General features: G+C 40.1%; 1 protein-coding gene across 1 annotated transcript; it reads left to right on the forward strand.

Moving 5' to 3' along the window:
• The first annotated feature begins 2185 nt into the window (after positions 1-2185).
• LOC113434033 (general transcription factor II-I repeat domain-containing protein 2A-like) lies at positions 2186-23930 on the forward strand. Its single transcript, XM_026696967.2, has 3 exons — positions 2186-2422; positions 22512-23488; positions 23591-23930. Exons 1-3 carry the CDS (start codon positions 2186-2188, stop codon positions 23928-23930), a joined length of 1554 nt encoding a protein of 517 aa, XP_026552752.2.
• Positions 23931-24175: the final 245 nt, after the last annotated feature.

Here is a 24175-nt window from a genome sequence, read left to right on the forward strand (position 1 = left end):
AACATTTCCCTCGCCAATGCCCTCACCGAGGCAGCAGCCACCGAAGCGACCCAAAAGTTGGCAGCCCAGATGTGGCAGGCACGCACAGCTGACCGGCCAGTGGCCACCGAGACGACCCGGTGACAGAGAAGCGCACAGAAACCAGCCATCGAGAGACCATCACCACCCACCATGGCAACATCGACTCCTTCTCGGATACCGAGGATGAAGAGGAGGAGATCCACTGGCTCCAGACAGCGTGGGATCGGAGAGAACCGAGGGGACGTAAATTGAGGTTCCAGTGTGCCGGCTGCGGAGGCGATCACCCCCATTCAGAATGCCAATTTCTCGATGCCACCTGCTGGCATTGCAAAAAGCGGGAGCACATCGCCAAGGTATGCCAGAACAAACGGAACTACAGCCCACAACGATGAGAGGACAGCCCCAGATAGCGAGATGGCACCCCCCCAGGCCAGAGACTGCCACACAGAGAGCTGCTGGAACCGTGACGGCCAGAGCAAGCGACTCAGCGAGGCAAGACAGAGGGAGGAGACCCATCAAACGGTCATCATCGGCCATTCCTCAACCATCGACACCCGGAAAGTACACGTGGAGGTGGGCATCGAAGAGCAGCTATGTGAGATGGAGGTGGATTCCGGGTCCTACCTCTCCATGGTTTCCTGGTGCACAATCAAGTGCCTGGTGCCCACCATCTGCCGCTGTGAGCTGGAAAGCCAGAAGCTAACCCTCAAAGACTACCAGGGAAACCGTATCCCTGTAGTCGGAGTTGGACATTTAAAATTACATTCAAAGGGCGGACGGAGGTGCTGCCACTCACCATTGTCGACCAAGACCCCCCGAGCCTCCTGGGATTGCAGTGGTTCTCACCTCTAGGCATCGAGGTGACTGGCATCCACCGCATCGACGAGACAGACTGGGAAGCGATGCTCGTGAGAGACTTTCAAGAGGTCTTCGACAACAGCCTAGGCAAGTACCAGGGGTCCCCAATTTCATTTAATCTAGACCCTAACATTGCCCCAATCTGCCTTAAACCGCGGTGAGTGCCATTTGCACTCAAACCCAAGAAAGATGAGCAACTAGACAAGCTCATTGCACAAGGGGTGTTGGAACCAATTGATCACGCCCGGTGGGAGACCCCCATAGTCACCCCCATCAAGCCAGATGGGTCCATGAAAATCTGCGGTGACTACAAGGCCACCCTCAACCACGCGCTCCAACAGAGTGCATACCCTGTCCCAGTAGTACAGCAGCTTCTGCACTCACTGGGGGGGGGGTGTCTTTGCGAAACTCAACCTGGCACAAGCCTACCAGCAACTGCTGGTCGATGCTGCAACTGCAGAAGCTCAGACTATTGTAACCTACTGACGGGCTTTCCGGTGTAACCAACTCCAATTCGGAGTCAGCGTGGTGCCAGGGGTTTTTCAGAGCCTGATGGAGAGGCTACTGCAAGGCATAAAAGGGGTGGTGCCCCATTTTGATGATGTGCTAGTGGCCACTACAAATGAAAAACAACTGGAAGCCCAGCTAAGGGAGGAACTAAAAAGACTCGAAGACTCGGGACTCAAGGTTAAGAAAGAGAAATGCCAGTTGCGGGCAGAAAGGGTCGAATTCTAGGGGTACCTCCTAGACAGACACAGGATCCACCCCACAGAAAGAAAACTCAGAGCCATCAAGGAAGCCCCCAGACCAAGAAACAAAACCAAACTGCAGGCTTTTCTGGGACTCATTAACTTTTACAATGTTTTCCTGCCCCAAAAGGTGACCGTGGTGGAACCGTTGCATAGGCTACTGGACAAAACAGCCACCTGGACTTGGAGGAAGCGGGAAGAAAATGCTTTCACACACAAAAAAAACCCTACTAACATCCAATGCAGTTCTCATCCAGTATAGCGAGACCCTGCCGCTAACGGTGACATGCGACGCATCACCCTTCGGCGTCAGGGCCATCCTCAGCCACAACTTACTGGATGGGAAGGAAGCGCCCATTGCCTTCTTCTCAAGGGCACTCTCCAAGCCGGAAAGAAACTACAGTCAGCTGGACAAGGAAGCCCTAGCAGTCGTAGCCGGCATCAAAAGATTCCATGAGTACCTTTTGGGTAGGACTTTTTCCATCGTCGCTGACCACAAGCCACTGCTAGGGATCCTGGCAGGGAACAAGGCCACCCTGAACATCCTATCTCCGAGGATGACAAGGTGGTCCAAGTTCCTTGCCGCCTACAGTTACCAGCTGACACATCGACCCAGCAAGGACATCTCCCACAAGGACGCACTAAGCCGTTCCCCCCTGCCAGACCTAGAGGATGACCTGGCACCCACAACGACAACCCTGCAAATAGAGACAGTGCCCAATCCACTCCTGACCACGCCAGACATTGCCAGAGAAACCAATAAAGACAAGCGGCTGGCACAGGTCTTGAGCTGGGTGGGAAAAGGGTGGACGGAAGGTGACAGAGATGAACAATTCAAACCCTTCCGGAACCGACAAACTGAACTCTTTACCCAGAAGGGCTGCATACTTTGGGGGGGACAGAGTTGTAATTCCAGAGAGTTTGCAAAAAAGGGTTTTGTCAATGTTGCATGAAGGGCACCCAGGCATGGTTAAAATGAAAAGCCTGGCCAGGAGCTATGCCTGGTGTCCAGGAATGGACAAACAAATAGAAAACTGGGTAGCCACATGCAAAAAGTGCCAGGAGACTAGACCAACCCCCCCCTCCGCCCTGATCCGAGAATGGGAGACTCCAAGGGGCCCCTGGTCTAGAATCCACATAGACTTCGAGGGGCCAACCAAGGTGCACATATTCCTGATCACTGTCGATGCTTACGCCAACTGGTTGGAGGTGAGCACCATGGAATCAACAACCACAGAAGCCGTCATTAAGAAACTAAGCAAACTCTTTGCCACACACGGCCTGCCAGACGTGCTAGTGTTGGATAACGGACCACAGTTTACTGCACTAGCATTCAAAAAGTTCCTGGTGGAGCAGGGGATACGCCATGCATTAACCTTGCCCGTGCATCCGGCGGCAAACAGGAGGGCAGAACGAATGGTTCAATACACAAAAAATACCATACAAAAAATTGAAACCGGCAACATACAAGAAAAAATAAATAAAATGCTGTTTATCCAGCACATCACACCCAGCTCCACCACAAACAAAAGCCCAGCAGAATTACTAATGGGCAGAAAACTAAGATCCCCATTAGACAGAATGCACCCCACATATAAACCTGAGAAACCCCCGGACTCATCCAGCAAATACGGAACATTCAACATCGGAGACACCGTCTACACTAAAAATTTACAGGGGACCCACTCTGGGTACCGGCAAGGATCACCCAGATAACGGGCCCCCGGTCCTACCGACTGCAGACCACCGACGGTCAAAGCTGGAAGCGGCACATCAACCAACTAAGGTCAAGACTAGCCGCTGACAGCACACAAACACCTGACCAAGAAATCAGAAGGGGGGGAACCGCAAACCATGAGCGAAGAGGAGAGGGAAATCCTAAAATGCAAGCAGAACACCCCTCACCCAGAATAAACCAACCCCAAATAAACCAGCCTTACTCACTGGTAGATGCCGAACCAAACGACCACGAATCCCGGGAAGCTTCACCTGGAAGGAGCAGCCAAGCCAGTTCAACCAGCCCGGAAAAACCAGGCAGGAACGACAGAAGCGGCAGCTCGACCAGCCCGAGTAGACCGGGAGGGAGCTACCAAAGAAGGCCCGGCTCACCCTTCCAGGCAGTTCCACCCCAAGGAACCAGAGTGACAAGGAGTTTGTCCGAACCGGTTAAGGACCACTCTGAAACTGAACTGCACAGGTCAACTAGGCAGGTACGAAGCCCCGCCTACCTGCGCGACTATGTGACCACGCTCCATCAGACGAAACCAAGAGGGGAGGGGTGTGCTATATTAGCATACTCCAAACCCTGACACCTGATTGGTCCACACGGACCGCGACCAGATTGGCTAACTGAACGGCTGTGATTAGTGTGCTAAGAATCTACCATGATTGGCTGAGCTGATCGCGGGAGATTCAAAGCACTGTCATTGGCTGCTGAGCCGCAGGCAACCCCTTTAAAAAGGATTGCCGCAGCTCCTATTCCTTGCACTGAAATAGATCTAAATAAAGAGCTGAACGTTACCAAATGGTCTCGTGTCTCTTTGGGAACAGATCCGCCCCGATCTAACACTGGACTTTGGAGATTTGGCTCATGGGCAGGTAGAAATGCACGGGTATCCTAATGCCACTGTGAGGTTTCAATCCTAATATTTCTCTTCATCAACCAGGTTTGGTGTATTACTTGCTGAGGCTGGAATAGGTAAAACTCTCTCATACACAGTGTCTGTACATAGTTTCCTCCTATAATAAATGTTGCAATATTAGTTTAAATAAAGTGAAAAGGTGTATAAGTAGAACTGAGTTAGTTTGGACTCCACTGCTGACTACTTTGGACTCATACTTGAAATCAAAGATTAGACTGGTTACTGAGCTAAAGAACAATCCTAGATGTAGGACTGAGCAATGTTTCAAAGTAGATGTCTGCATTCAGTGCCCATGATTACACTGGTGACTCAGAGTCAGGGGGAATTATTGGGAATATTGGCTTTGGGAGTGGGATGCTGAAGATGATATAGATGGTGATCTTACTTTTTTTCTGCCCAGAGAGCATCATCTGCAATCAGGTGGTTGATGGAAAGACAGGTTTTTGTTTTCAAAATCATATGGAGAACAATGTAGAAACATAAAACTTTCCGTAGTTGTTTTCAATATTTTCCCCAGAATCTTTGAGAGCTTCAGACCAAGGGGATAATCTTGCCTACATTTCCTTGGCCCAAAACAATGATGAGGCTATTCTGCCTCTTTTCTGTCCTCTTGGGGAACAATCAACCTTTCTAGATTTGCTCAAAGAGTAAATCTGTTTGCTCAAGAGCGAAATGAGATTGGGAAATGAATGGGAAGGGTAAGTAGGATGCCTGGATCAAAGGAAAGGGTCTAATCTAGTTTGCCTTGTCATCTTCTCAATTTCAAGCCATCACATATTTAGCAAATACTTGATTAAGCTTGTTATTTATTTCAGATAATAATCCATAGCATACATCTTTACTTCATATACTTTCATAAGTATGGTTTATACAGTTTTGAAACCCTGCATAAGCCATACTTTATAATATTGAAAACACTGGCTGGCGTATATGACATTGAAGATGTTCCTCAGCTAGATTGTCCCTCCTGGTTGAGGGTGGAGCACACAGCAGTCATTATCTTGTGGTGTGTGTGTGTGTATACATCCTTCCCATTCTCATCAAGAGATGAGGTTGAGCCACTTTTCATTTCTCAAATAAGTAAACAGAGTAGTATTCCTTGTTGCTGGTGATATTCTAGCATACTGATTCTCTTCCTCTTGCACCATAATAATTGAATTTTAAATATTTATCTGTAAATAAATCATATCCTACCCTACCCTACCCTACCTTACCCTACCCTACCCTATCCTATCCTATCCTATCCTATCCTATCCTATCCTATCCTATCCTATCCTATCCTTTTCCAGTGTAGTTATGAACTCCCTGATTGAATTTTAACGTCTAAACTTTATTTTCTCCTTCTGTTCATTGTCCAAGGAACATCAATTCTCTTAATCCAGTGAAATTCTTTCATTCATTTTTGAGTAAAGATAATTATGAAGTTTCACAGCTAACATTTATTAAAGGCCATATAAACATAAATGTCCCATTTCATATGATGATCCAAGCATTAGATATATGCAACATATGGCAACATTTTTTCTGCCAACCATGTAATTGAAAAAGAACTACATGATATTAATATTAGTAGACAAATACCAACATTCAAGGTTTTGTCTTTTTTTAGAAAAGAAACATGGTCCATAATTCATAATTAATATGTGCATGATAGTGTACTGATTGTGCAACTGGCAGTGAATACAAAAGTGGATAGCAAAAATCTCACTGAGGTCTATGTCACTTAAGAGGTATGCTTGTGACCACAGTTTTGTGACAGAGCACTTCCATTCATCACCAGTTAAGTGGACAGACAGTAGGAGAGATCCTGCATTCAAGATAAATCATACAGGAGACATATTTTTAATTTTATATGGAAATGTAATACATTTCACTATATGAGCCACTCTAACAGTGAATGGAGAATGTTGAGACCTTCACTGCTTCACCTTCTTGTAATGCTTTGTCTTTAATGTGGTCTTAAATTGGGTAGTCCTTCTGACAGAGGCTGCTTAGAGTAGAGCAGAGTAGAGCAGAGCAGAGCAGAGCAGAGCAGAGCAGAGCAGAGCAGAGCAGAACAGAACAGAACAGAATAGAATAGAATAGAATTCTTTATTGCCAGGTGTGATTGGACACACAAGAAATTTGTCTTGGTGCATATGCTCTCAGTGTACATAAAGGAAAAGATACATTCATCAAGAGTCAAGAATCAGAAGGTACAACACTTAATAGTAGTCATAGGGTACAATAAGCAATCAAATCATACTAGGAAACAGTCAATAAAAATCATTAGGATACAAGCAAAAAGTTTACAGTCATACAGTCATAAATGGGAGGAGATGGGCAAAAAGAACTATGGGAGGATTAATAGTAATAAGAATAGTAATGCAGACTTAGTAAAGTGTTGAAGGAATTATTTGTTTAGCAGAGTGATGGTGTTTGGGGAAAAACTGTTCTTGTGTCTAGTTATTCTGGTGTGCAGTGCTCTGTAGCATCATTTTGAGGGTAGGAGTTGAAATAGTTTATGTCCAGGATGTGAGAGGTCTGAAAATATTTTCATAGCCATCTTTTTGACTCGTGCAGTATACAGGTCCTCAATGGAAGGCTGGTTGGTAGCAATTGTTTTTCTGCAGTTCTAATTATACGTTGAAGTCTGTGTCTGTCTTGTTTGGTTGCAGAGCCAAACCAGAGCATTATAGAGGTGCAGATGATAGACTCAATAATTCCTCTGTAGAATTGAGGGGCGGAGTTGGAGTCGCGATGATACGGCATGCGATCTTGGAGGTCTGAGATCGCTGCCAATATCTTTGCTCCTGGACGGTCCTATCGGATCTAAACCGTCCCGAAGAGATGGTGAAAGTGAAGAGCACATCCTGTTGATTTCAGGGATACTGCAAAGTCCCTGGTAGATCCAGGAGAAGCTCTTCTTGCCAGCGTCAAAGAGGCAGCCATTAAAGCTGCTGAAGTTGGGACAGCTCCGAAATGGAAGAGAATAGAAAGAGAGAGTGTGCCAGTTTGGTGAGAACTTTTTTTTATTCTAAGATCTGAAAGGACACCCTAAGGAAAAGAAAGAATCTATAAAAGTTTTGACAGAAGTGATTAAGTGGAGATTTTAAACAGGAATGTCAAAGTAATGTTGTTGGTTTTTTTTAATGCTGGATTTTCTATACACGATCTTGTATTTTGAAACTGGACTGTTTTTTTTCGTTTACATCTATTTTTTTTCTCCTTTTTGATTTTGTAATATCTTAGGCTAGAGGCTCCCTTTAGTTATTTCTTTTTTTAAAAAAAATATCTTTTTCTTTTTTTTATTAATTTTTATTATATCTTGCTCAGAAAAGGAGGGGGAAAGTGAGAGCAAAGAAACTTTGTTAACACTGCCAACTAGAGGCTTGGAAATATTCTATTTCCCTGTGACCAGACAAAGCTGAGAAAGAAAGAACTGAGACTCTTTTTCAAGGACATTGCTATGTGATAAGATAGAGGGAAGAGCATGGGAGAGTATTATTGCAGGTGCTCTTCTGGGTTTCTATGAACAGTTGGAGTCTGGTGTTGAAACCTAGGGGAAAAAAAGGTGATAGGTTTTTGGAGAAGAGAGCTATAATAAGAGCCTTGGATAATTAAACAAAGGGCAGTGTGCCCTTTTTACTTTTTCTAAGTTGAGCTATCCCTCCTCACCAGCTTTCTTGTATTTCATGGTATCTTTTTTTCTTGTAATAACTATATGGGTTTTTGGCTTTGTTGGAGCTTGTCTTTGTTTTTCTTTTTTTCTTTGGAAGTCCAATCCCTACATTTGCTTTTTATTTTAAAGGGAAAGCCTTAAAAGCCTTTTTTTTCCTTCCTGGTATTTTTGTTTTTTCATCTACCTTTCTGGTTTATTCTCATGCACTCTTTTCTATTTGAGACCTTTCAATTGGATTAAGGTGTTGAAGAACCTGAAGAATTTTTCCTTTTCCTTTTTTTCTTTTTTTTTTCTTAAGCCTTTTTCTTCATCTAACTGTTGATTGGATTAAGGTATACAAGAACCTGAAGAAATTTTGTACTCCCCCTTTTTTTCTTTTTTTAATCATTATTATTGGGAGTCTTTTTTCTACTATGTTTATTTTGAACTATAATTGATTACTTCAAAATTGGATTAAGGTTTAGAAGAACCTGAAGATTTTGAATTGCTTAAAATAAGTAGGAAATTTACAGCTCCTGGTTCTTCAAATTCTACTTCTTCCTCTCCCCCATCCGGCGGACAACGTTCAATACAGACAATGTTAAAGCAAGAAAAAGAAAAAGAAAAAGTGACTCTGCAGATGATTATGCAAGGAATTCAAAATATTCAAGCAAGATCAGAGAATATTGAAAAGAGAATAGAGAACATTGAACAAAGAACAGAGAACATTGAACAAAGAACAGAGAACATTGAACAAAGAACAGGGAAAACCGATGAAAAAGTGGAGAACATCCAACAAATGATGTTGAAGTATGATGAGAGATTCAGAATTCTATCTTAGATTCCAAAATGTAGAGGAAGAAAAAGGACAAAACCTAGCTGAGATAATGATAGAAATACTGGCTGAAGCTTTGGAAATAACTCAAGAGAAGATGATGGATGGAATAGATGAGGTTTATCGAGTTTTCACAAGATATGCGATGAGAAATAGCTTACCAAGAGAAGTTCACATTAGATTTACAAAGAAAGCCATTAAAACGCAAATATTGCAAGTGGCAAAAAAGAAAACTTTGAAATATAAAGATAAGGAGATTGTGGTCTTGAAACAAATACCCAGAAGAGGGAGAGAGATGAGAAGAGAATACCAATTCCTGACTAAAATGCTACTTAAAAAAAAAGAGGTGAATTATAGATGGCTGATTCCAGAAGGTTTAATGTTCACATGGCAAGAACAGAGACATAGAATTAACTCAATTGAGAAAGTGGAATTATTTTATACAGAATTTTTCAGAGGGAAAGAGGAAGAGGCAGAAAAAGAGATCTCACTAATTGAATTCCAAGAGGACTGCCAAATGGTGATTGAAACAGAAGAAGGTGCAGTAGGTGGAAAGGTGGAAGCCAAAGAACAACGTGAAGTAAGATCTACGCGAGCTGCTAAACCTAACTATAAAATATAACCATAGAAGAGAAAAAACTGATTACAATTAATATAAATGGACTTAACTCAGCTGTTAAAAGAAGGAAAACCTTTCATGAATTAGAGAAATTAAAATTTGATATAATTTGTCTACAAGAAGTGCATATTAAAAAACAATATAAACAATTGTTGATACAGCCAAAACTAGGGAAAATATTTACTTCCTTGACCCAATGTAAGAAAAGAGGAGTGGTTTTATATATTAAAGAGACCATCCCAGCAAAATTGATTTATACTGATGATGATGGAAGAATACTAATGGTGGAAATAATGGACAATAATATGAAAACACTCCTGATTGCAATTTATGCCCCGAATGACAAACAAGAAGAATTCTATAAAAAATTACATATGAAAATAATTGAACTGGACTATGCCAATATAATTATGATGGGAGATTTTAATGGAATTGTAGACAATAAATTGGACTATACAGCACAAAAAACAATAAAGCAAAACAGAAAGACTCACCATAAATCTTTTTTTAAAATGGTAGATGAAATAAACTTAAAAGATATACGGAGAGAAAGCAATGCTAAAACTAAACAATACACCTTCTATTCAGATAGACACTTATCATGGTCCAGAATAGATATGATACGGATATCAACAGAATTAATAACTAATATTCAAGAAATAAATATTGAAAGAAGTACTTGGGCAGATCACAATCCAATGACAATTAAATGGAAAAGACAAAAAAGAAGATCTAGATGGACATTATATAATACTATTTTAAAGGAAAAAGACTTCACACAGTGGATGGAGAAAGAATTGGCTTTTTTCTTTAGTGAAAACAAAAAAGGAGATACATCAATTCAGAATGTATGGGATACAATGAAGGCATATGTGAGAGGCTTGATAATGAAGGCATATGTTAGAGGCTTGTTATACAAGGAAAAGGAATACTATGAAAAGACTAGCCTCTAAGGCCTTAGAAGATGAGCATAAAATACTTGAAAAAGAGCTACAGAAAATGCCACAGAAAAAGGACATCAAGCTAAAAATGGATATAGTTAAACATAAAATGGGTCAAATAGAAAAAGAAGAATTAGCACAGAAAATTAGAGGTGCTAAACAGAAATACTTTGAAGATGCAAACAAACCAGGTAGATGGTTAGCATATAAATTGAGAAAGAAGAAAGAATCAAGGAAAATATTGCAATTAATAGATGATCAAGGCCAAGTTTGCCATGGTAGTAAAGAGAAGAAGGAAATCATTTGAGACTTCTATGGGAAATTATATATGCAAGAGAATATTGATGAGGAAAGAGTTAAACAGTACTTACAGAATGCTAATTTACCTCAGATACCTAAAGAGACTGAAAAAAAGTTAGAAAGCAATATAACGATGATGGAGTTAATTGAAGCACTCAAGAAGCAAAATAATGGAAAGGCACCAGGCCCAGATGGACTTCCAACAGAATTTTAGAAAACATTACAAGAATTGTTGAATCTTCCATTGCTAGAAGTTATGAATGAAGTTATGTTAAAGAAGAAGATACCTAAATCATGGTCAGAAGCCTATATTACACTTATTCCAAAAGAGGAGGCCGACCCATTACAAATTAAGAACTATAGACCCATTGCTCTACTAAATGCAGATTATAAAATTTTTGCTTCAATATTGGCAGAAAGACTTAAAAAATATTTAAATAATTTTATCCATCCTGATCAAAATGGATTTCTGCCAAAGAGACAAATTAAAGATAATATGAGAGTAATCTTGGACACCTTGGAATACTACGAGGCACATCCTGAAAAACAAATGGCTCTGATATTCCTAGATGCACAGAAGGCATTTGATAATGTGAATTGGCGATTCATGTTATTACTGTTGGAACAGATGGGTTTTGCTAGAAAATTTATTCAAGCAATAGAAGCTATATACTATAAGCAGACGGCAAAGGTAATGATAGAGGGAGAACTGACAGACTCTATCAGTATAAGAAAAGGAACAAGACAAGGGTGCCCACTATCACCTTTGTTGTTTGTGTTAACTTTGGAAGTGTTAAACAGAAATATTAGAGTTGAAAAAAATATAAAAGGAATGAAAATCAAAAAGGAAGAATTTAAGCTGCAAGCATTTGCAGATGATCTGGTTTTCATCTTAGTAGACCCATTAGAAACAGCATCAAAATTGATAGAAAAGATAGAGACATATGGAAAGGTGGCTGGCTTGAAAATAAATAAAGATAAGACAAAGATCTTGACAAAGAATATGCTATTAAGACAAAAGGAAGAACTGGCAGACCTATTGAAAATTCAGGTCACGAAGAAGATCAAGTACTTGGGGATATATTTGACAGCAAGATGTAGTACATTAAAAGAGAATAATTATATCAAACTTAAACAGCAGATAGCGCTAGATCTGGCGAAATGGGAAAATTTACAACTGTCACTAATAGGGAGAATTTCAACAATCAAGATGAATATATTACCCAGAATTTTATATTTGTTTCAAACAATTCCAATTAGGCTTGGAAAAGATTACGTTGAAGATTTAAATAAAATTGTGTTGAAGTATATATGGCAACGTAAGAAAGCAAGAATAAAGTTAAAACTTTTGCAAGATGCTAGAATTAGAGGAGGATTTGGTTTGCCTAATTGGGAGTTGTACTATCAAGCTACAAATCTGATGTGGGTTAAGGAATGGATAACACTAAGAAACACTAGATTGTTGACATTAGAAGGACATGATCTGTTGTTGGGGTGGCATGCTTTTTTATGGTATAAAGGAACTAAAACACAAGGGTATTTTAGAAGACATTATATACGGGAGTCTTTGTGGTTAAACTGGGAGAAAATTAAAAGACAATGTTATTTGAAAATTCCAGTCTGGTTGTCGACTATTGAAGCATTTTCTTATCCTATAATATACAAAAAGGAACAAACAGTTAGATATGGTGAAATATTGAATGAAAGGGGTGAACTCAAATCTATACAAAAACTAGAGGAAGAAGGTATAACGATGAATTGGTTTTCATATGCCCAAATACATTCAAGGTATGATACAGAATCTAAAATGGAAGGTTTCTATGATAAATTGACTGATTTAGATAAGATTTTGACAGGTACTGATGAAAAGGTGATTTAAAAACTGTATGGATATTTATTAGAAATTAAATTAGAAGAAGAACAAGTTAAAGAAACTATGATTGCTTGGGGGAAGAATTTTGGATATGGGATTGATTTAGAGAAATGGCAAAAACTGTGGTCTCAAAATTATAAAATGACAATGTCAACAGCATATAAAGAAAATTTGTATAAGATGTTTTACTGGTGGCATTTCCCCCCAATAAGAATAGCAAGAATGTTCAAGAATAAATCTGAAAAACGTTGGAAATGTCATCAGACACCTGGCTCATATTACCATATGTGGTGGACTTGTGCGGATGCTAAAAAATACTGGACTAAAATCCACATGTGGTTGGAAGAAATGACAAAAAAACATATAGATTTAAAACCAGATATATTTTTATTGGGATTTTTACCTGAAATATATAGTAAAGACTTGAAATATCTGATTGTGAACATGTTGACAGCAGCTAGGATTGTATTTGCTAAAAACTGGAAAAATGAGAAAATACCATCACAGGAGGAAATCATTAGGAAAATATTGGAATGTGCTGAAATGAGTAGATTGACATTTGAAATTAGAGAACAAGAGGATAAACAATTTTATAAAATTTGGGATCTATTCTATCAATGGTTAGATAATAAAATACAGTAATGAAATATGTAGACTTTTAGAAAATAATAAATATCTAAAGATGTACTTCTTTCTTATTATATCTACAAAATGATTTTAGGATAGATTTGGGATGATAATATGAACTGTTATAAAATAAACTAAGTAAATTATGATTATCTTGTAAAACATGAATGAATAATAGTATAGTCAAATGATTGATTAATAATGATACCAAGGTATTTAATTTTTGATTGAAAATATGAGATTATATGCAATGCACTTGTAATTGAAGACTACGAAATGAAACACTGTATGTACACATATGGAAGATAGCTTGATGTTTTTATGTTTTTATGTTTTGTTTGTTTATGTTTGTTTTTAAAAACTAATAAAAAAAATTTTTTTTAAAAAATAATTCCTCTGTAGAATTGAATCAGCAGCTCTTTGCTGATTTCAGCTTTCTGAGTTGGCACAGAAAGAACATTCTTTGTTGTGCTTTTTTGATGACGTTTTTGATGTTAGATGTCCATTTTAAGTCTTGAGATATGATAGAACCTAGACATTTGAAGGTCTTTACCATTGATACTAGTATTGTTGTCTAGTATTGTAAGAGGCAGTATTATGGGAGGGTTTCTCCTAAAGTCTACCATCATTTCTATGATTTTGAGTGTGTTCAGTTCCAGATTGTTCTGCTCATACCACGAAGCAAGTTGTACAACCTCCTGTCTGTATGTGGATTCATCGTTGTCTCGAATGAGATCAATCACTGTTGTATCATCTGCAAACTTCAGTATTTTAACAGATGGATCATTTGAGATGCATCTATTTGCTCAGTATGCAAATTGCATGGGATCTAACAGTGGATCCAGGATGGTTTTCAGGTGGGAGAGCACTTTAGAAAGGTTTTCATAACTACAGATGTTAGAGCAACTGGTCTGTAGTCATTCAGTTCCTTGATGGAGGGCTTCTTTGGCACTGGGATGATGGTAGAACATTTGAAGCAAGAAGGAACATAGCACATCTCTAGTGATCTATTGAAGATCCAGGTGAAGATGGGGGCCAATTGGTCAGCACAGACCTTTAAGCAAGAAGGAGTTATCTTGTCTGGCCCTGGTGCTTTTCCTGGCTTTTGTCTGTGAAATAGATCTTGCACTTCTTTTTCTGTGATCACCAGAGGTTTTGAACCCAATGGGTTGGGGTCAATTGTAGGAGGCTTGGCTGTTGTTGGTGTGGAATGGGGGTTGTGGAGATAGGTGGCTTCCAAAGGAAAGGCAACCCTTTAAACAATTCATTTTATATCCTTAGTCAAGTATGATTCTCGGCATACACATGTGTTCTCTCTGTATGTTACTGGGAATCCTGCAAAGTGAAAGCCTTTATCCTTGGGGACTTTCCAAATGTTCTAATTAATGAACTTCATGCACAGAGGAAGGAAACTACAAGAATGATCTCACCTCCCCTTCCTTATAAAAAATTCATTTTGTGCTACATTGTCATTTGCAAAGAGCTGATGTATTTAACAGGGAGAAATTCCTATAGAAAGCTGAAAGGGGACAGTTCGGAGTAAAAGGAAGGAGAGGTTCACATGGTTGTAGAATATTACAGTTTTATTCAGTTCTTACTTTAATTAATCACTATGATATAAATTTACAAACCATTGCTCCTGACTTACTACACAAAGAAGTCACCCATAAAATTATTAGCTTCCAGTGGATTTTGCATGTAGGGAACACACCCACCCCACTATTACCTTGGGTAGGAAAGAGGTGAATTTCTCCTGGGATTGTGCTAATCCTGAAACCAGTGTGCATCACGGCTATTCAGGATAGGCAGTTAACGTAAAGAACAGTTTTTAACTCACATGACATTCAGTAGATGGCTGTAATGTGTCCTGTTACCAATTCAAAATCGTCTTCAAAGCAGTGCACAAAACTGGTAATTAAGGACCTCTACTGAATGCATATTTATTTATTTATCCGCTCAATTATTTATGTTTTTTTTTAAAAAAAACCTTGGTGCTTGCTTGTGGTGGGAAGAGAAGTGGGAGTTTGGAGTTCAGCTACTGACAGGTCTGCTTTCAAAGTAAAGAAATTGTTGTGACCAGGCAACCATCTTTCCCCAATAAAGGTATCTAGAAGGATAGAGTAGGGAGAATTTTAGGTATTTTTCTTTTGCTTCTCTGACAGTTTTTTTATTTTACTCCAATATGATTATGAAGTTTTGTAATTGTCTTATCTACCTGACACTATATTTAATGGCAAACTTTCCAACCGTATAGTCAGTTCCATCATGTTCTGGAAAAATCTGTATTTTTTGCCACCATTCTCCCATTAATTCTTTTGCAGCAGTTTTGCTCCAAATTTCATTACATATTGTTAGAAGGAGGGAGAGGAGGAGGGGAGAAGGAATACGACACAGACAAGAAGAAGAGGTGAGCACTCCCATTATGAGATCAGAAGCAGAGTCTGAAAAACCTTGTGTTGGTTTTGAGAAAATTGCCATCCTATATTCAGTGTGCTAATGATCAACTATTCCTTTAAATTTCATCCCATTCAAACCACTCAAAAGTCTCTTTACCAATCTCCAGGAATTATGATATACTGTATCTCTTTATGGTGATGTAACTTCCCTGTATATTTCATCACATTCTGATAAAACACAAAGTAGTTGTAGTTGTTTATACATTTCCTATATTTGATAATAGGAGGTTAGAGCTCCATTTTTCTAATCTATACTCCACAATTGGCAAGTCAAGTTAGGCTGTCCCCAGCTTAAGTCCTGGGTCCATCCAGCATGAACGTGTTTTAACAGTTCTGTTTCAGAAACTCGCATGTCATGTTTAAGCAGAGAGAGTTGAATGGGGCAAAAGACCCAGCTTCAATTATAGTGGGGTAAAACTCCTTCACCTCCCTCCCTCCTCTCCCTCTCTCTTTCAATATTGTCTGTGTTTTGCTGCATGATGTGCTGGATGACTCCTGCAGGCTGGATTGAGAAAATGCTATCATCATTATTTACTTTTCTGAAAGAGAATATTCACAAAAAAATAATAAACCAAACATTGGGGAAAGGCACAGTCCGGCTGGGCATTCAGAGGAAGACCCAGGGCCATCCCCTCTTCATCCTAGGGCACACAGGGAGGAATGGAGAAGGGAGCAACATGGCTTATGAGAGAGAAGAAGTCCCTGATCCTTTTCATTAGTTGCAGCTGGGAGAACAGGATATAAGTGGGCCATTTGCACAGGGCTCCTTGATGGAAGCAAAGCATGCATTATCTTGGTTGAGCCATATCTGGGTTTTGGCATCCTCCCAACTGTGGGTGCTGCATTATCCTTTGAAAGTTTATCATCCTGGCCTGCTGTGTTAATTACTTCAGTGTGGTTTCTGTTGGTTTTTTTATTCCTAATTATCTTTACTTTGGGTTCAGATTGCATTTCTGCCCTTTGGAGACTGTTTTTTGAAGAGTTTGTTATCCAGCCGAGGATAAGTGGACATTGGGACCAAGTTTGAGGCATTAAAGGGAATTTATTCTACTTGGGTGATTTTGTTATTTTTGTGTCACACCCTGGGTCATCACAATATGTTTATGAATGCCTTGATAAGTTCAGCATCTTAAAGTTGTGGCTCTAACAGTTCCTGGGGAATTAGGTAGTCACTATCAAGATTTTCTTAATGATCAGTAAACTGCTCTGAAATGTGGATACATATATTCTATGCATCACGGTTTTAGAATTGGATAAAACAGCTTCACTCAGTTTGTATTTTTTCTTAAATTTCAGTTTGGTGGTGGTGGTGGGGATTCAGATCAGTTTCCACTGAATTGGTTGCATGAACATTTCACATAGATTTTTCAGGTACTTCCACATAGTGTTTCTACTTCCAATTACATATAAAACAGATGCACAGTCATCTTTGTGACTGGCAGGCCTCTCCCAACCTCTTGTGCCAAGTCAAAAGCCATTCTCTCTCTTCAGCTGAGTAGTACAAGGGTGCAAGGAATGCCATCCAGTCATTGTAGTGCCCCTTGAGAATCCCATTATACCTACTCCACACAAAAAGTATATTTTTAAAAATGGCTAGTGCCATCTTTTCAATCCCACTTCAATATTTTCAGTGTACTTGTACATTTGTCTGTCTGTTTCCAAAAAAAAATCTCTGCCAGGTTGCTATGAGAGGAAGCTGTAGGAGAAAAAGTCAATTGTAAACAAATAAAAGTATTTAAATTCTCTGGAGACGTCCTGGTCACCCTACTGCTATTCTTCTGTTTCATTAAAGTATCTTGGTGGTTTGTTATGATGAAATCTATGCATTGCAACTCAGCACTTTCTCCACAAGCTGCAACTCTGGTTACTTGTTTCTTTGGTGGCTGGATTGGAGGAAGATGGAAAATAAGCTTGAAGTTCGACATAAATGATCTACAAGAATAGGACATTGAACCTCAAGGATTGAGAGAGAATTAGACTGGCCAGAAGACATTAAGACTAGCAGCCACGAGCAAGGCAAAATAACCAAAGTAAACCAAACTAAACCAGGTGCTTCTGCTGTTAGAAAAATGGGCCATCCTAAGAACTGCGGAGCTACAGTGATTGCTACCCCTGCTCCCAATTCAACTTTGCTGTGGCTTCTAATACTCCAAAAAAGAATAGGAAATAAATCAGCTCACCTTCTCAAACCAGATGTCCTCAAGAGACTTATCAAGTTTGCAACTAGTCTCAAAGCTATAAAACAATAATATCAAAGGGCCCTTGATTTGTTTCATCCCCCAAAATCCCAAGATCTTTCACATTTTTCCTAATACATTTCTGCATTTCTTGGTAATGTCCTAGAAAACAGCAATGGTACTTTGAAAAACAAACAAGCTCAAAAGCTTAGCTGAATAAAAAGGCTTTATTTGGTGGTGGAAAGATCAGAAAGGTCCCTTTCTGAGTAAGGTCATGTTGGAAGTTAGCACCCGCCCCTCTCCTAGAAAGTTAAAATATCCTAGGAAATATTAAAAAGGCATAATATTTCCCCTAAAAAGAGTAGAAACTCAGAAGCAGAAACTCACCTCAGAAGCAGAAACTCACCTCAGAAGCAGAAACTCAGCGCCCCCAACTTTCCTAATGGGCCTATTTTGCATAACAAAGACCTCCAGGTAGAGCTATAGGAATTGCCCAAAGCCCTTTCATTACATCATCACCCAGCAAGGCTCAACCAAGCCTGGGATTCAGGACAACCTACAGAGTTGCCCCTGCATGGCCCCATGGGAGTCTGACAACCAATCAGAATACAAGCTCAATTCAAATCCCAATAGAGGGTATAAAACCCAGGCATTTCAGCATCTCAGCTCTTCCTTCTTTGGAGCTCCAAGCCCTGTGGTCCTGTCCACCATTAAACCATCTTTCCAAACAGCGTCCATGTTTCCAGTGTTTTTTTCCCCACTTGGAACTGGACCCAGAAGGATATTTCTACCAACAGTCACATCATTTGTCAAGCATCCAGAAAGAGGAAGATAAGGACGGGAGAAGAGGGGGAGATATGAAACAATCATTCAGATTTAGCACTTTAAAAGATTTTAATGGCACTTTGAATGGGTTTTTCAGTTCCATTAAAAAACTGTTCTCCAAACTCAGTGAAGGTATTAGGATGTAATTTAGCCAAAGTTAAACACTTAAAAGTTTTCTCACCTTTACTGACACAATTACAGTGTATTCTTTCTCCCAGAATCAATTGATAATGGGACCTACTCCTCAATATGTTTATGTCATTAGTGACATCTGATCATACCCATGTTTACCAATAGAAACATAATGTTCATTACTTTTCTTTAATAAGTCTTTGTTTGCTGGAATTAAGAACATTTAATAATAACAGGACTTCTGTATATCACAAAGTTTTATGCGATAATGGTGGAAACTGACATAAAATGGGGGATTTATAATGCTGAATTAGCCTTGTGAAACAGTCCTGTACCTTTCATAAAAAGTCCAAAGAGCAATTATTACGGGTGTTTGACTGGCACCGTTAAGTCGTTAGTTCAATCATCATTGACCAATTACTGTTTTATTATATTTTCTTTTTCTTTTTATGATCAGTGAATGGCATTTTTCCCACAATCAGTCCTTGAGCACAAAGACAATAACAATTAAAAAGAAATATTTAAAATCTGGGTTTTATCTGCACAAAGGGACCCATCCATCTCTATAAAGATCAGTTTTGCGTGCAGTTGCATCTCAATAAAATATTCTCAAACTATCTACTTTTTAATGCAAGGGGGGTTGGGTTTTGGAGGACTGCATTGTTTAATTTGCATCTGGTTTCTGAGAAGAATACTATGTTTTGCTGATTTGATTGAAAATATTGGATGATCTTAACTTTTAGCAGTGTTTATAGAAACACAGGCCTATGATAAGGGTGCATATGACAGTGATATTGGTCTGTACTAAGGAGTAGGAATAATAGCATTAAGAACTATTGATTGTGAATTAACAATCTAAAGAATTAGAAGCATGGGATATTTTAATCTGCAATTATTATAAAAACACGTCCCTATATGCCTGTGTGTATATGCTTGCAAACACATTGCTTACCTCCTGCAATCAACCTATCAACCAAGAATATCTGCTCATCCCATGTCCTTGGGAAAGACTCAATGGGTGAATAAAAATGCCAAATCCAGTCTAAATATCTGGCTGACTAAACAACCAACCATAATAATAATAAAACTAGGATAAAAGAAGTTTAAAATAAAAAGACCCTCCGTTTCTTTTTACCCTGCTCTTAAGATCTGGTTGTTTGGTTGGGTGATCATCAGCCTCTTCCTTTATGTAAATCTACTGAAGTGAGCCACAGAGAAATTAGTGAAAGGAAGAAATGCTGAGGAAACATAAAGACTGTGACATGTATGGCAACCTGAGTTCACGAGGTGCAAGCATACGCAGCTTCTTCAACCACAGCAAACTCAACATCCATTTTTTCTTTTCTTGGTGATGTTGTCAAGGATATTTCTAGTAAGCTCATTTGAGGAGAAGAATGATATCAGGAATTTCAGCTCCTGGCCGCATTTGTGGAGAAGGTATCTCTTGGCCCAGCACCAAAGGAGGATGAAGCCCAGGTTTGGTTATAAAGGCAAGGGAGTTGCCACTCACTGTTTGAGAACCTTGAATATATCAACCCTAAACTTAATACCCACATGATATAGTATAAACATTTCCAATGTAAGTAAAGCCAATTGCTATGCATTATGTGAAAGTTCACATTTATAATTGGAAGAGAAAGATATGCACGTGACTCACAGACTCAGAAAAGGACTCATCTAAAACTCATGAGGTCAGATATACTGTAGTTACCTGTAATCTCATAAAATGATGCTGATAGTCTGAGGTTCTCCTGAACAATGTGAATCAAGAGAAGTGGGCAGATCAAACTTCTTTTTTTGAAAATGCAAAAAAACCTGGCATATAAATTGAAAAAGGAGAAAGAAAAAATTTGATACACGAATTAATGGATGAGGAAGGAAACCTTTACCATCAAAATTATGATAAAAAGAAAGTGATTCAAAATTATTATGGAAAACTATATGATCAAGAGACAGTTTCAGAACACAAAATAAAACAATACCTGAAAAAGTAGAATTACCTAAAATACCTGAAACAGAAAAAGCAATGTTAGATGAACATATAACAACGATGGAATTAACAGAAACAAATAAGAGACAAAAAATGGCAAAACACTGGGCCCAGATGGTCCACTAGCAGAACTTTACAAAGGTTTGCAAAATATCCTAAGGCAGGGGTGGGCAAACTATGGCCCGCGGGGCACATCCAGCCCATTGGTCTGTCTAATCTGGCCCACCTCTGAAAAAAAAAATAGCTGGATGTGGCGTATTGCTCTGCGTCACCTGGCCCCCAAAGCTGCAAAACAGCGTGGAGCGCTCTCGGGGTAGGAAAGAAAAGAAGAACTTTGCAAAGGCCTCGAGTGTGACCTCTCCGAAGGCGAGTCCCTGCTGATCCCCCCTTTTTTTCCAGGGCTTCCAGGCTTAAACTTTGCAAAGGCAAAGTTTGCGGGCGGGAGCGTCTTCCCGCCAAGGAGCGGGAAGGGTTCCGCTTGGCAGGCGGGCGGGCTGCTTGGAGGAGGCGACCCAGCGGTGCTCCGGGTTTCCCCTCCGCCATGCGGCTCAGGGCCAGGCGCAAGCTCCCGCGAGGAAAAAGGAAGCCGCAAGTTGCTGGGAAGTTGCTTGGGTGCTGGGAGTTCAAATCACCTTCGAGAGCGACTTCTCTGAAGGTGAATCCCCGCCGATCCCCCTTTTTTTTCCGGGGCTTCCAGGTTTAAACTTTGCAAAGGCGGTGTTACTTTGCTTCCAGAATCTGCTCTTTTGAAAGAGCGCTTCGGTGATTGGACCTTGCCAGCTCGGGAGCAATTCCAGTTTTCGCTAACCTCGGTAGCGAAATAAAATCACCGAGTCAGTTCAAGCCTTGCAAACTGAGACTTAACTGGCGGGCAAAGAGCTCCTTTCCTTGCCTTCTCTCTTCCCCTTGAGCGAAGGAAATGGTGTCGGAGAATTGCTTGCTGTAATTCGAAATTGAAACTTCAATTACCCTCCCCACCCAACTAATTTTCAGTAAGTGCCACTGACTTCAGCATTTGGTTGTAAGAGCTTGGTTTGATCGAAGCTAAGTATTAGGGTTTTTTGTTTTCAAGTTCAAAGAGATGGTGGTTTGGAAGGGGTTTTGTTACTGTTGGGAGGGGGGGAGCTTGGAAGACCAAAATTTTTAATGTTTTATTTAAAAGTCTTTTTTCTAGATTTGGAATGGAAAATCATTTATGTGGGCTCGGCAGAAAGTGAGGAATTCGATCAAGTTTTAGATTCAGTATTAGTAGGCCACAAAGTGCCTCTTTCCAGTGCGCCTCGCCTCGCTTCGCGCCTGCCTCTCCTCCTTCTCCTTGCTGGCTCATTCTCTCTCATTCCCCAAGTGGCACTCCTTGCACAAAGGTTACCTGGGAACCTGGGATTGGATCTGTAGTATGGTGGAGGTTAATATTCTTTAGGAGGGGTTTCACCCACTAAGCTCCCCCCAAAATGTTGGCTCACATTTAAAAAAGGAAAGTTGATTCTGAATGCCGTGTTTTCAACAAGACATGGACTGCTAAATATTTATTTACGGAAGTCAAAGGCAAAGCCGTTTGCTTAGTTTGTGGTACAGTTGTCGCTGTGTTGAAAGATTATAATCTGAATCGCCATTGTGTGACCAAACATGAGGATAAATATAGGAACTTGTCTGACCAAGAGCGAGCAAAGGCGTTGGAGATTTTGCTATCCAAGCTGCAAACTCAACGAACACTTTTTACAAAATTTAGCACATCCAAAGATACAGCTACCAAAGCAAGTTATGTCATATCTCATAAAATAGCTAAATGAAGTAAACCGTTTTCTGATGGAGAGTTTATTAAAAAGTGTTTGGTGGACTCTGCTGAGCTAATATGTCCAGAGAAAAAGGGTGCATTTGAGAACATCCCCCTGTCCCGGCGTACTGTGATTAGAAGGGTTGAGGACATTGCAGGAAATTTGGAGTTTCAGCTGAAGAACAGAGCGGTTACATTTTCCTTTTTTACCCTGGCTCTGGATGAGAGCTGCGATGTACAAGACACTGCCCAGCTACTCATCTTCTTACGTGGGATCACTGCAGACTTCAAAATAATGGAGGAACTGGCATCCATGCAGTCAATGAAAGGGACAACAACAGGGAGTGATTTCCTAACGGAAGTAAATGCATGTTTAGACAAGTTGGGACTGAAATGGGACAAACTTGTAGGTGTGACAACAGATGGTTGTCCAAATCTGACGGGGAGAAATGTTGGACTTTTGAAGAGAATGCAGGATAAAGTTACCGAAATTAACCCTGAGCAGAAATTGACATTTTTGCATTGTATTATACATCAGGAAGTGTTGTGTAGGTCAGTATTAAAAATGAACTATGTTGTTGATGTTGTAACTAAAACTGTTAACTTCATCAGAGCAAGAGCACTGAATCACAGACAGTTTGTTGCACTATTGGAGGAAAATGAGTCTGAACATTGTGACATCAGCTACCACACAAGTGCCAGGTGGCTGAGCCTGGGAAAAGTCCTGAAAGTTTTCTGGGACCTGAGAGAGGAGATCTGGCAGTTCTGTGAGAACAAGGGAAATGACATCCCTCAACTTTCAGATGCAGACTGGCTGGCAGACCTTGGTTTTGCTGTAGACGTGACTTCTCGGATGAATGACGTGAATGTCAAACTGCAATGCAGGGGCCTTTTTGTGCATGAAATGTACAGCGCAGTGAAGGCTTTCATGAGAAAGTTGCAGCTTCTCTCAAGCCAAATGGGGAACAATATTCTTACTCACATGCCAACACTGAAGGAAGCCAAACCATCAGCTGATCACCTCCACAGGTACTCATCCATGTTAGAAGCACTGCATGCTGAGTTTTCAAGGTGATTTCAAGATTTCAAAACACTTGAGAGTGAAATGGACATGGTTTCTTCTCCCTTCAGCTGCAATGTGGGTAATGCACCCAGTGATGTTCAGATGGAACTCATTGACTTGCAGTCTGACACACTTCTGGCAGCACACTTTAGGTCTGTCCCACTGCTTGAGTTTTACTCATCACTCAAAGAGGAGAACTTTCCACATATGAGGAGACATGCTCTGAAAATTCTAGTCCTCTTTGGATCTACCTACATATGTGAACAGACATTCTCAGTGATGAAGTTCAACAAATCCTCTATCACTGATGACCACCTCTCAGCTATCCTTCGCATAGCCACCTCAGATATTCCGCCAGATTTCAGTGCACTTGTTCAAGCCCAAGACAGACTGGATTTCTCCCACTGAACAGGTAAATGATTCTTATATATAATTTGCTGCATTTTATAATGGGCCCATTATAATGGCCTTTTATAAAATTGGTTCAGCCCTCGAATGCAGATCTGATTTTCCATGTGGCCCCCAACAGAAATTAATTGCCCACCCCTGTCCTAAGGATACCAATGCTGGAAGAATTCAATGAAGTACTGTTAGAAGCGAAAATACCAAATTCATGGATGGAAGCATATATCACGCTCATACCAAAAGAAGAC

This window comes from Pseudonaja textilis, chromosome 1 (assembly GCF_049901715.1).
Source record: "Pseudonaja textilis isolate UNSWEBS1 chromosome 1, rPseTex1.2, whole genome shotgun sequence".
Classification (NCBI taxonomy): Eukaryota; Metazoa; Chordata; class Lepidosauria; order Squamata; family Elapidae; genus Pseudonaja; species Pseudonaja textilis.